This window comes from Pseudoliparis swirei, chromosome 6, assembly GCF_029220125.1.
Source record: "Pseudoliparis swirei isolate HS2019 ecotype Mariana Trench chromosome 6, NWPU_hadal_v1, whole genome shotgun sequence".
In the NCBI taxonomy this organism is placed as follows: domain Eukaryota; kingdom Metazoa; phylum Chordata; class Actinopteri; order Perciformes; family Liparidae; genus Pseudoliparis; species Pseudoliparis swirei.
In genome coordinates this window covers 28,231,421-28,243,618 of record NC_079393.1, presented here as the reverse complement: position 1 = coordinate 28,243,618, position 12,198 = coordinate 28,231,421, and the positions used below count along the sequence as shown (strand labels likewise).

At 48.8% G+C, this 12,198-nt stretch overlaps 1 protein-coding gene across 1 annotated transcript in view; it reads right to left on the bottom strand.

Moving 5' to 3' along the window:
* Positions 1 to 9,785, bottom strand: part of LOC130195675 (septin-7-like) — a 36,718-nt gene extending 26,933 nt beyond the window's left edge. Inside the window, exons 1-3 of the mRNA XM_056417345.1 lie at positions 9,767 to 9,785; positions 8,777 to 8,792; positions 6,665 to 6,755 (exon numbers count right to left, since the gene is read on the bottom strand). Of these exons, the coding sequence (XP_056273320.1) occupies positions 6,665 to 6,755; positions 8,777 to 8,792; positions 9,767 to 9,785 (126 nt within the window). The remainder of the gene's footprint in view (positions 1 to 6,664; positions 6,756 to 8,776; positions 8,793 to 9,766) is intronic.
* Between the last annotated feature and the right edge of the window lie 2,413 nt (positions 9,786 to 12,198).

The following is a 12,198-nucleotide window of genomic DNA, read 5'->3' as shown; positions in this document are numbered from 1 at the left end:
GCTAGCATCCAGACGGGCTAGCATCCAGACGGGCTAGCATCCAGACGGACTAGCAACCAGACGGGCTAGCATCCAGACGGACTAGCATCCAGACGGGCTAGCATCCAGACGGACTAGCATCCAGACGGGCTAGCATCCAGACGGACTAGCATCCAGACGGGCTAGCATCCAGACGAGCTAGCATCCAGACGGACTAGCAACCAGACGGACTAGCAACCAGACGGGCTAGCATCCAGACGGGCTAGCATCCAGACGGACTAGCATCCAGACGAGCTAGCATCCAGACGGACTAGCAACCAGACGGACTAGCATCCAGACGGGCTAGCATCCAGACGGACTAGCATCCAGACGAGCTAGCATCCAGACGGACTAGCATCCAGACGGGCTAGCATCCAGACGGACTAGCAACCAGACGGGCTAGCATCCAGACGGGCTAGCATCCAGACGAGCTAGCATCCAGACGGACTAGCATCCAGACGGACTAGCAACCAGACGGGCTAGCAACCAGACGGGCTAGCATCCAGACGGACTAGCATCCAGACGGGCTAGCAACCAGACGGGCTAGCATCCAGACGGACTAGCATCCAGACGGGCTAGCATCCAGACGGACTAGCATCCAGACGGACTAGCAACCAGACGGGCTAGCATCCAGGCGGACTAGCATCCAGACGGGCTAGCATCCAGACGGGCTAGCATCCAGACGGGCTAGCATCCAGACGGACTAGCATCCAGACGGGCTAGCATCCAGACGGGCTAGCATCCAGACGGACTAGCAACCAGGCGGGCTGAACCAGGCAGGCTAGCATCCAGGCGGACTAGCATCCAGGCGAGCTAGCATCAGGCGGACTAGCATCCAGACGGACTAGCAACCAGACGGGCTAGCATCCAGACGGGCTAGCATCCAGACGAGCTAGCATCCAGACGGACTAGCATCCAGACGGGCTAGCAACCAGACGGGCTAGCATCCAGACGGACTAGCATCCAGACGGGCTAGCAACCAGACGGGCTAGCATCCAGACGGACTAGCATCCAGACGGGCTAGCATCCAGACGGACTAGCATCCAGACGGACTAGCAACCAGACGGGCTAGCATCCAGACGGACTAGCATCCAGACTGGCTAGCATCCAGACGGACTAGCATCCAGATGGACTAGCATCCAGACGGGCTAGCATCCAGACGGGCTAGCATCCAGACGGACTAGCAACCAGACGGGCTAGCAACCAGACGGGCTAGCATCCAGACGGGCTAGCTGCTAGCATGGGAGCTAATCCTCTCATTCAGCAGAGGTATTGGAGGGTTGAATCCTGACCAGGGACACGGTCAACCCACTCTTCCACCAACCATTCCCGTCCTGTGGGACAGTGACGGTTTGACGGGTCGACGCGCTTTAGGCAGCTAGCGATTGGTCAACGCTGCTCCGCTCCATTGGCTGTGATGGTTCCATTGAGCCGATGACACGGGGTGTCCTTTTAGGACGCAAACCCATCCTACTCCATTTCACCACGTTGGTCGTCGTGGTTTACCGATCTCTGCCTCCACCTCGATGTTGGTGGTTCTCATTGGGCCTCGACCACGACCAGCACCGCGGGTCTGGGACGACGTCATCGCCAGTGAACTCTGTGTGAGCCACGATGGGCGTTGACTCAAGTCGCCTATCGGTGTTGGAGTCACTTGTGATGTAATGGGAAGAAAAGAAAAAAAGAAACCCAGCAAAAAAACATTGCATTCATTTAGTTCTTCTTCTTGACCTCAGGTTAAAGGTCAGCTGGCGCCATGTGGACGATCTCGGGTACTGCACCTTTAAGCAATATCTTTGTGAATTATGCGTCATCGTATCAAACTGCGTTATCTCCTGGTTGTGCGTCTGCATGCTATGTGTGTAATGTGTGTGTGTGTGTGTGTTACATTTCATGGGACCATTGTTGCCATCAGGCCCCAGGGACTCTCACCCCATACACTGTTGTCCTAAGCCCCGCCCCCTGTCCTCAGATACACACTCGCTCTCCTCCACCTTTTAGGAGCTGCACTCAGTCTCGTCTTCTTTTCCCTTGGCTCCTTTCTCCTCCTCCCTCTCTGCGTCCTCTGCTCCAGATGCTGCCTCCTCCTCCTCCTCTTCCTCTAAAAGGCCAAATCCAGAACCTGAGGCCATTCTGGTTCTTTCTTTAGTTCCTCCATCTTCTCTCTCTCTCTGTTAGTCTGTCCATTGCTCCTCTTCCTCCTCTTGCTCCTCTTCCCCTAGCTCCTTTCTTCTTTGTGTTTTCCTTTGACCCATCTTGACCACGAGGACTGGTCCATCCACGGTGCTTTAAAGGAAGGGCCTGGTCATATTTGACAAACTCATGCAGTGTGAACTCAGCGTAGGAGTTGTTCATGTGTGGCTCTATTCTTGGATGGATGGAGCCTTTTCTTCTTCTTGCTTTGGCACAAATAGAAGATCTCCCCGTTATTTATCACGCCTTCGCAGCTGTGATTGGCTGGTTATTTTCTGACACTGAAACTAGTTCTAGTCGCCGTGGAGCAGTGGTGTATAAAGTACCCAAAAGTCATACTTGAGTAAAAGTAAAGATACTTGACTGGAAAATTACTCAAGTAAAAGTAAAAGTCACCTATGAGAATACTACTTGAGTAAAAGTATGAAAGTATCTGATTTTTTTTGTACTTAAGTATTGAAAGTAAAAGTAAATGCTGTTAATAAAAAAAAACAAAGGGTCAGAATTTTGAGAATTATGAAATGTATTTGTTTTGTTGCTGCACGCCATGAACAAGGAGTATGAGCTTGGATGAACTTAGCAATATATAGTTGATTTTCAAAATGGACAGATTTCAGTGTCGCTCTTCTGGGGCTGAAGGCAGTCCCACGATGCTGAAGAGCCGTTCATGGTGCAGGTAAGTGTGTCTAGCTTCACAGGCCCTGGTGCAGGTAGAGTGTGTCTGCTTCACAGGCCCTGGTGCAGGTAGAGTGTGTCTAGCTTCACAGGCCCTGGTGCAGGTAGAGTGTGTCTAGCTTCACAGGCCCTGATGCAGGTAGAGTGTGTCAGCTTCACAGGCCCTGATGCAGGTAGAGTGTGTCTAGCTTCACAGGCCCTGATGCAGGTAGAGTGTGTCTAGCTTCACAGGCCCTGATGGTGCAGGTAGAGTGTGTCTAGCTTCACAGGCCCTGATGCAGGTAGAGTGTGTCTAGCTTCACAGGCCCTGATGGTGCAGGTAGAGTGTGTCTAGCTTCACAGGCCCTGATGGTGCAGGTAGAGTGTGTCTAGCTTCACAGGCCCTGATAGTGCAGGTAGAGTGTGTCTAGCTTCACAGGCCTGATGGTGCAGGTAGAGTGTGTCTAGCTTCACAGGCCTGATGGTGCAGGTAGAGGTGTCTGGCTTCACAGGCCCTGATGCAGGTAGAGTGTGTCCAGCTTCACAGGCCCTGATGGTGCAGGTAGAGTGTGTCTAGCTTCACAGGCCCTGATGGTGCAGGTAGAGTGTGTCTAGCTTCACAGGCCCTGATGGTGCAGGTAGAGTGTGTCTAGCTTCACAGGCCCTGATGCAGGTAGAGTGTGTCTAGCTTCACAGGCCCTGATGCAGGTAGAGTGTGTCTAGCTTCACAGGCCCTGATGCAGGTAGAGTGTGTCTAGCTTCACAGGCCCTGATGGTGCAGGTAGAGTGTGTCTGGCTTCACAGGCCCTGATGCAGGTAGAGTGTGTCTGGCTTCACAGGCCCTGATGCAGGTAGAGTGTGTCTAGCTTCACAGGCCCTGATGCAGGTAGAGTGTGTCTAGCTTCACAGGCCCTGATGCAGGTAGAGTGTGTCACGCGTCACAGGCCCTGGTGCAGGTAGAGTGTGTCTGGCTTCACAGGCCCTGCAGGTAGAGTGTGTCTAGCTTCACAGGCCCTGATGCAGGTAGAGTGTGTCTAGCTTCACAGGCCCTGATGGTGTAGGTAGAGTGTGTCTAGCTTCACAGGCCCTGATGGTGCAGGTAGAGTGTGTCTAGCTTCACAGGCCCTGATGGTGCAGGTAGAGTGTGTCTAGCTTCACAGGCCCTGATGGTGCAGGTAGAGTGTGTCTAGCTTCACAGGCCCTGGTGCAGGTAGAGTGTGTCTAGCTTCACAGGCCCTGATGGTGCAGGTAGAGTGTGTCTAGCTTCACAGGCCCTGGTGCAGGTAGAGTGTGTCTAGCTTCACAGACAGCACACATGGAAGCATTTCAGCAAGTCAACTTGATCCACGTCTCCATCCAGCTGTTTGCTGCTGTCATGCGCTTGAGATGACGAAGAAGTCCTTCATCAGATGAACTGGACCTGGTGGCATCACCTAGCTGGGAGGGTTCTTCCATGTGCTGCTTGATGTAGTCCATTCCTGAAATAAAGTGAGAGTATTACAGACATGATAGAATTAATAACACTTCCTAACATGTCATGACCAACCTAAAGTTTTGTCCAAAATAGTTTGTTTTAATTTGAGGTTTATACATTAGTTTCATGCACTGTCCGTGCATCCAGAGTTGATTTGTGAATATGTACTTGTATCTCTGTAGTTAAACAACAACAGTCCCAAATCAATATCGTCGCCATTACTGGACCGTTACCTTATAATATTAATACAAATAATGATAATAATGCTGTAATGATTAGCATTATATTATAGCTAAGACGACTCAAATCAACACATTTTCACAACTGTCAAAACACTTCTTCAGCTCATTAACTCGCTAGAGATCCGTCTGCTGCACTCACGCTAATTGTCTCATTTAATTGACGATAGCTAGCGACGTTAGCCTAACGTACAACATGCGTAGGACAATCAGACTGTTCCCCCCCACCTCTCCTGCCAAAGATATAATTTACTTCAATCCTGAGGACAACACTGCTAGATATCTTAACAGGTTTATGGTGACTAAACATTAACGCTATGGCTCATGGGATTAATCTTAATTTACCTCAATGTGTTTCCTGAGGTTGGTGAGTTGTTGAAGGCAATATCTCCGTAGCTTTCGGTCGGCATAAGAGGCACTTCATCCGCAGGAAGAAACTTTCACTCCGACCAAAGAAAAGAGTTCGCCAAATATGGCCGGACGTTGATCTTGGTCCCGTGGTTGTTAGGAGTAGCTTCCATTGCTGCTCCACATGAAATGAGTCGTATCTGTAGCCGCTCGCTAGCATCCTGGGCATCACCGGGAAGAGAAAACACGCGGCAAGGACCACTGATCCCCAACCTGGTGCTCGTGCTGCGTTCAGGTGCGCTGCGGTGTGTTCCACAACAGTCCCCGATGTGCTGCGTTCAGGTGCGCTGCGGCGTGTTCCACAACAGTCCGCGATGTTTCTCATGATTATTTTTTTCCGTAGTAACGAGTATCGAAACTGTTTCAGGGGAAATGTATCGGAGTAAAAGTACAAGTTTTCATTGCAAAATGTAGTGAAGTAAAAGTAAAAGTAAACAGAAATATAAGTAGTCAAATAAAGTACAGATACCCAAAAAAACTACTTAAGTAAAGTAACGAAGTACTTCTACTTCGTTACTATACACCACTGCCGTGGAGTCACCCATTGGGTTGTGGACTGACATTGTCAAACCTCAATTTCGGTGATTTGGCTGTAGCCATCATGGCTTTTTACAACCAGTGAGCGGAAGTGACCATATCTGGACTGCAGAGGAGTGACCTGTCAATCACCTGTAGCTCCGCCCCTAAAGCGTCCCCCGCTTTATGGTCTGTTTGACTCTAAATGACCATAACGTATAAATGATGACATCATGCTGTATAGAAGAAGACTTGAAACTAGAGACTGAGACATAAACTCATGTTTACAATGTTTACTGAGGGAATACATCAAGAGAAGTAGAGTCACTATATAGACTTCTATACAACCAGAGGAGCCGCCCCCTGGTGGTCAGGAGGGAGAATGCAGCACAGGCGTCTATACAACCAGAGGAGCCCCTGGTGGTCAGGAGAGAGAATGCAGCTTAAAAGGTGAGCATAGACTTCTATACAACCAGAGGAGCCCCCTGGTGGTCAGGAGAGAGAATGCAGCTTTAACATGAAGCATAGACTTCTATACAACCAGAGGAGCCCCCTGGTGGTCAGGAGAGAGAATGCAGCTTTAAAAGGTGAAGCATAGACTTCTATACAACCAGAGATGTGACCCCTGGTGTTCAGTAGAGAGAATGCAGCTTTAAGACATGAAGCATATACTTCTATACAACCAGAGGTAACACATGAGCATAGAGCTTTCTATACAACCAGGAGCCCCTGGTGGTCAGGAGAGAGAATGCAGCTTTAAAGGTGAAGCATGACTATATACAACCAGATGTGACCCTGGTGTTCAGTAGAGAGAAGATGCAGCTTTAAGACATGAAGCATATGCTTCTATACAACCAGAAGGAAGTCCCTAATGGACATAGAGAAGAATGCAGGATTTACGGACACTTCCTTGTGGCTTCACTTCCTCAAATCAGAACGGGCGACCGGAGCGGTACCTGCTTCAGAGTATATCTTGGAAGGGGTCCATGTCTGGTATCTCTGGCACTGCCATCTTGGCCTCTAACTCTTTAAATCTCATTAGGATTATCCGGCTAAATAAAACATGAATAAAAACATAAGCCCCACTGACATCATCGACCTTTATGGTGACAGACGAACGTGACTGAAGTTGGCGTCTGCAATGGAAGGCGAGTGGCCTCACCTGCACGGTCTTCTTGATCGCTGGGAGGGCCAGGGGGTAGTCCTTGGAGTACAGGTCAGTCAGGAACAGAAGCGTTGATGAAATTGGAAAGCTCCAACAGACCCGGATTCACCTGAGACTAAATGGAGCACATTTAAATCCTCAAGCGGACAATGTGAAGAGCACATCAAGGAGTAGAGGACTTGTGTGTCTCCAACGGGATCTGGAGAAACTTGTCCATCCGTTCATCTTCAGCAGACTGGACTACTGGGCGCTCTGGTTCACTTTCTCTGTGAAAAGTAAATCAAGCTGCAGCTCGAGTCCTCACTCCAGACCAGGAAAGTGGATCACATCCGGTCCAGTTCTGAGTCTTTGCATTGACTTTAAAGATCCTGCTGCTGGTTTATAAAGCACTGAATGGTTGGGGCGAGAAACACATTTGTGATCCTTTGCTACTTCTGAACCACCCAGGCCCCTCAGGTGGTCAGGGACTGGTCTACTTACCCTGTTTCAAGAGTCAGAACTAAACTTCAGCGTTCAGGTCTTCTGCTCCCACATATCTGGAACAAGGTCCCAGAAAGCCTGAAAGGTCTGCGAAAAACCAAAACCTCGGTCCACACTAAACTCACCCACAGGCCTCTATTGATTTATCTTGATGCATGTTTTCATCAAACTACTATAAATAATGCCATTGTGTTTAGGCAAAAGAAAAAGTGAAACACACATCAATCAAGAGTTCCCAAAATTCAATCCAAATAATTAAAAGCTGGAATGAAGCCGAAGATAAATTGTTATCGGCGTTAATTATTCTAATAGATTCCCGTTTTCCTTACTGTTACTTTACCCCAAAAGAAGCAGAAACTAGATTTAGCCTTGAAGTAGGCAGTTAATATGGATTGCAATATATACACTACCCAGTTCAAAGTTTGGGATCACCCAGACAATTTCGTGTTTTCCATGAAAACTCACACTTTTATTTATCAAAATGAGTTTACCAAAATGTATAGAAAATATATAGTCAAGACATTGACAAGGTTAGAAATAATGATTTTGTATTTGGAAGTATTAATTTTTTCTTCAAACTTTGCTTTAACGTTCAAGAAGAATGCTCCTTTTGCAGCAATGACAGCATTCAAGATTCAAGATTCAAGATTCAGATGTTTGTTTGTCGCATACACACACACAGGGTGTGCAGTGAAATAAGTAGCAATACTCATGAGGAATGTGCAAGAACCCAACAAGTACACACTATTTACAATAAAAAACATCACAATATTTACAGTTAGTGTGTGTGTGTGTGTGTGTGCCTAAGAGGAGCACTTGTGTGGATCTATGAGGGGGGTCCTGGTGAATTAGGAGTTCACAATCTGATGGCCTGAGGAAAGAAACTCGTCTCCAGTCTCTCTGTTCTTGCAGCGTGACTCTGGGCGCCTGCCTGACGCAGCTAGGCAGTCTGTTTGTTGGGAGTGGTGAGGATCCTTCGCAGTCCTGCGGCTCTGGTTCTGCACCTCCGCAATTTGTACAAGTCCTGCAGGGTGGGAGTGTAGTTCCAATGGTCGTTCAGCGGCCTTTTCTCTCTACAGAAACCTTCCTGTCCTAGCGGGCAGTTGCCAAACCAGGCTGTGATGCTTCCTGTCAGGGCGCTCTGCAACTCAAGTAGAGGACGGGATCCTCTGGAAACTTTAAATTTCCTCAGCTGCCTGAGGGTGGTAGAGCGCTGCCTTGCCTTTCTCACCAGAGTGTCTGTGTTTAGATTACGACCATGTCCAAGGTCCTCGGTGATGTGGACTCCAGGTATTTATACCGCTCACCCTCCCGGTCCGTTAATCCTAGTGGTGGAGTCGTGCTCTGTTGTGCCCTCTAAAGTCCCACAATCAGCTCCTTAGTTTGGTGACATTCATGATGAGGCTGTTGTCTGGCGCAGTGACCAGATCAGCAACTTCCTCCCGAAGGTAGGCCTTCACAAATGGTTGTCGAATCAGGCCCACCACCACTGTGTCATCCACCAAACTTGTTGATGGTGTTGGGCTGAACCTGGCCACACAAGTCATGTGTGCAGGAGTACAGTAGGGGGCTGAGGGGCCCTGGAGATCCTGTGTTCAGGGGTGAGGGTTTGGAGGTGTGTCTGCTTACCTGACCACCTGTGGCCCTGGCAGGTCAAGGAAGTCAGGATCCAAGCACACAGGGGGTGTTCAGTCAGCTCAATCCAGCTTGCCCGGCCAGTCTGGAGGGACTATGGTGTTGAAAGCTGAACTATAATCAATGAACAGCAGTCTCACATAGCCCCCTCCTGGCTATCCAGATGAGAGTGTGGTGTGCAGTGCCTGGAGACAGCATCATCCGTGTGGATCTGTTTGGGCGATGAAAGCAAACTGCAGCCAGGTCCATGGAGGAAGGGAGGAAAGGCGCCAGATGTAGTCCTTTATCAGCCTCTCAAAGCATTTCATGACCACGAGGTGAGGGCCACGGTCGGTAGTCATTCATACATGCTAAGGCATTCTTGGGCACAGGACAATAGTGGATCTCTTAGGCAGGCGAGGACCACCGGACTCAGCCAAGGGAGAGGTTGAATATTGTGGTGAACACTGTAGCTAGCTAGTTAGCACAGGTCTTCCAGTACTCGCCAGATATGCCATCTGGACCTGCAGCTTTCCTGGTGTTCACCCTCAACAGAGCCCTCCTCACACTGTGCTCGGTCACAGAGGTGTGTGTTCATCTGGCCCAGTGGAGCTCACCTCAGCTTCGCTAGCAGTGTTGTTGTTAGCGGCAGAGCTAGCGCTGTTGTTGCTAGCCTCAAACCGTGCATAAAATGAGTTCAGTCGTCCGCTAGGGATCGTCGAGCACTCACCATTCTTGTGAGGTCTGCTCTGGTAGTCTAGTAGTCATGGCCCTGCCATAGGCGCCTGGTGTCAGCGCTGCTCCATCTGTGATTTACTCCTGTCTACGGTACCTCCTTTTGGCTTCCCTTCACGCCCTCCTCAAGTCCATGAACCCGCTGCCTTGCTTTCGTCCATGTTGCGGATAAGACGGAGTTATAACAAACGCAGCAATGCAGGCGTTCACGCCTTCCGCGAGATGGATCTATCAACCCGGCTTTTGGTTGGGAAAAGACCTAACTTTTACCGTGGGGCGATGGTATCATGGCGTTATATGAGGCTCCCATTGCTACTTCCGCAAACTTCGCTGGCGTCACTGGAACTGGATTGGATCATGTGTCCCGGTCGACCAATACTCAGGCGTCCTGTAAGCTCAGCCTCTGATTGGTCAGACCACCGCGTTATGTTCCTCGTCACTACCGCTTCCTTGATCAACATTTATACTCGGAAGCTTGAAAATGGCGGCATGGTCTGATTTCCCTAACGGAGGAAGAGACAACCTTGTAGCCTCTCTTGAATGGTATAGCAGTGGTCCAGTTCTTTCCCTCTGATAACTTCACGTAATGTGCTGGTAGTTCGGCATGACTTTTTTTAGGTTTGCCCAAGTCACAGCCACCACACAGCGGCATTCGGGATACTTGTTCTGATGCCGACATAACACATCATGTGAGTCCGATGGTGCTAAATACGTTGTCCGCTTGTGTGGTGGAGATATGAAACTTAAACTGTAGTGGCCGAGCTGAACTCCCGGGGAAGGTAGAATTCGGGGCGGCATGAGATGATCAGATGTTCCAGGTTGGCGAGCAGGAACGAGAAAAGTCTTAATGTCCTTGAGGGTTGCACCACTTGTTGTTAGTCATAGAAGCAAACCCCTCCACCCTAGATTTACCAGACTCTTCCGTTCTGTCTGCACGAGGAAAACAGAAGGACTCGGTTGGCATATGGCTCGATCCGACTGGTCAGCCATGTTTCCGTCAGACAAAGATGTTACAGTCCCTCATGTCGTTGGAGATCTGATTAGCACTTCTTGTCATCCATCTTATTTTCAGAGACTGGAGCGTTAGCAAGAAAGTGCTGGGCAGAAGGTGGGCCGGTGAGCGAACTCTCAGTCTGTTCAATTCCGCTCCGTTTCCCTCGATGTTTTACGTGCGACCCGTAGTAAACCACTGTTGATGACGTAGTTAGCTTCGTCACGATCTGCGGCCACACGCTGGATCGATGGAAAAAGTGAACAAGCCTTGTTTTGCGCAAGTTTGTGTCAAAAGTATGATGATATGCTGTTATTGCCGATGTGTTTGTAGCAAAGAAAATATTAAAAATAAACACAAAAACTAAAAAGAGCGCACAATCTCCCGCTGGAGCTACCGTAGCGTCTGGACACAGCATATCTTCATACAGACCTTTGGCATTCTAGCTGTTAATTTGTTGAGGTAATCTGTTGAAATACCCCGCTTCCTGAAACACCTCCACAAGTTGGATTGGCAATGCGGCACTTTGATCATGGTCATGCTCCCACAACAGCTCAATGGGGTTGAGATCTGGTGACTGGCCTCCGGCCTACAGACAGCAAGCTGCCTGCTTCTTCCCTCAATAGTTCTTCACAATGTGGGAGGTGTGCTTTGGGTCATTGTCCTGTTGGAGGTCAAGCAATCAGCGCTGCCCACAGGGTATGGCAGCAAGGCGTTTGCAAAATGGTGATAGCACATATTTAAAATCCCTTTTACCTGTTCAAATCTCCCTTTCCCTTGTACCAAAGCAGCCCCCAAAGACCATCACAGCCTCCACCATAGCGACAGATGGTTATCAGGCACTCTTCAGCATCTTTTCACCTGTTCTGCGTCTCACAAATGTTCTTCATGTGTAAACACCTCAAACTTGGATTCATCTGTCCGTTACCTTTTCCAATCTTCCTCTGTCCAATGCCTGTATTCTTTTGCCCATACCAATCTTTAACTTTCATTAGCCCAGTCTCAGATGCTTTTCTTTTGCCACTCTGCCTAGAGGCCAGCATCTGGTCGCCTCTTCACTGTCGGCGTTGACACTGGCGTTTGGGTACCATTAAAAGCTGCCAGTTGAGGGGGACTGTGAGGCGTCTGTTTCTCAAACTAGAGACTCTAATGTACTTGTCTTCTTGCTGAGTTGTGCAGGGCCTCCCACTTCTCTTTCTGCTCTAGTTGAGCCGTTTATGCTGTTCTCTGGAAGGGTAGTACACACCGCTGTAGGACATTTTCAGTTTCTTTGCAATTTCTCGCATGGAATAGCCTTCATTTCTAGAACAAGAATAGACTGGCTGAGGTTTCACGAAACTTCTTTTTTTTCTGGCCATTTTGAGGTGTATCGAACCCACAAATGTGATGCTCAGATAATCAACTAGCTCAAAGGAAGGCCAGTTTATAGCTTCTCTCATCAACAAAACAGTTTTCAGCTGTGCTAACATAATTACACAAGGGGTTTCAAGGGTTTTCTAATCATCCATTGGTCTTCTAAGGCGATTAGCAAACACCATACCATTAGAACACTGGGTGATGGTTGATGGAAATGGGCCTCTATACACCTATGGAGATATTTCGTTAGAAACCAGACGTTTCCACCTAGAATAGTCATTTACCACATTAACAATGTATAGAGTGTATTTCTGATTGATTTAATGTTATCTTCATTGAAAAAAACAATGCTTTT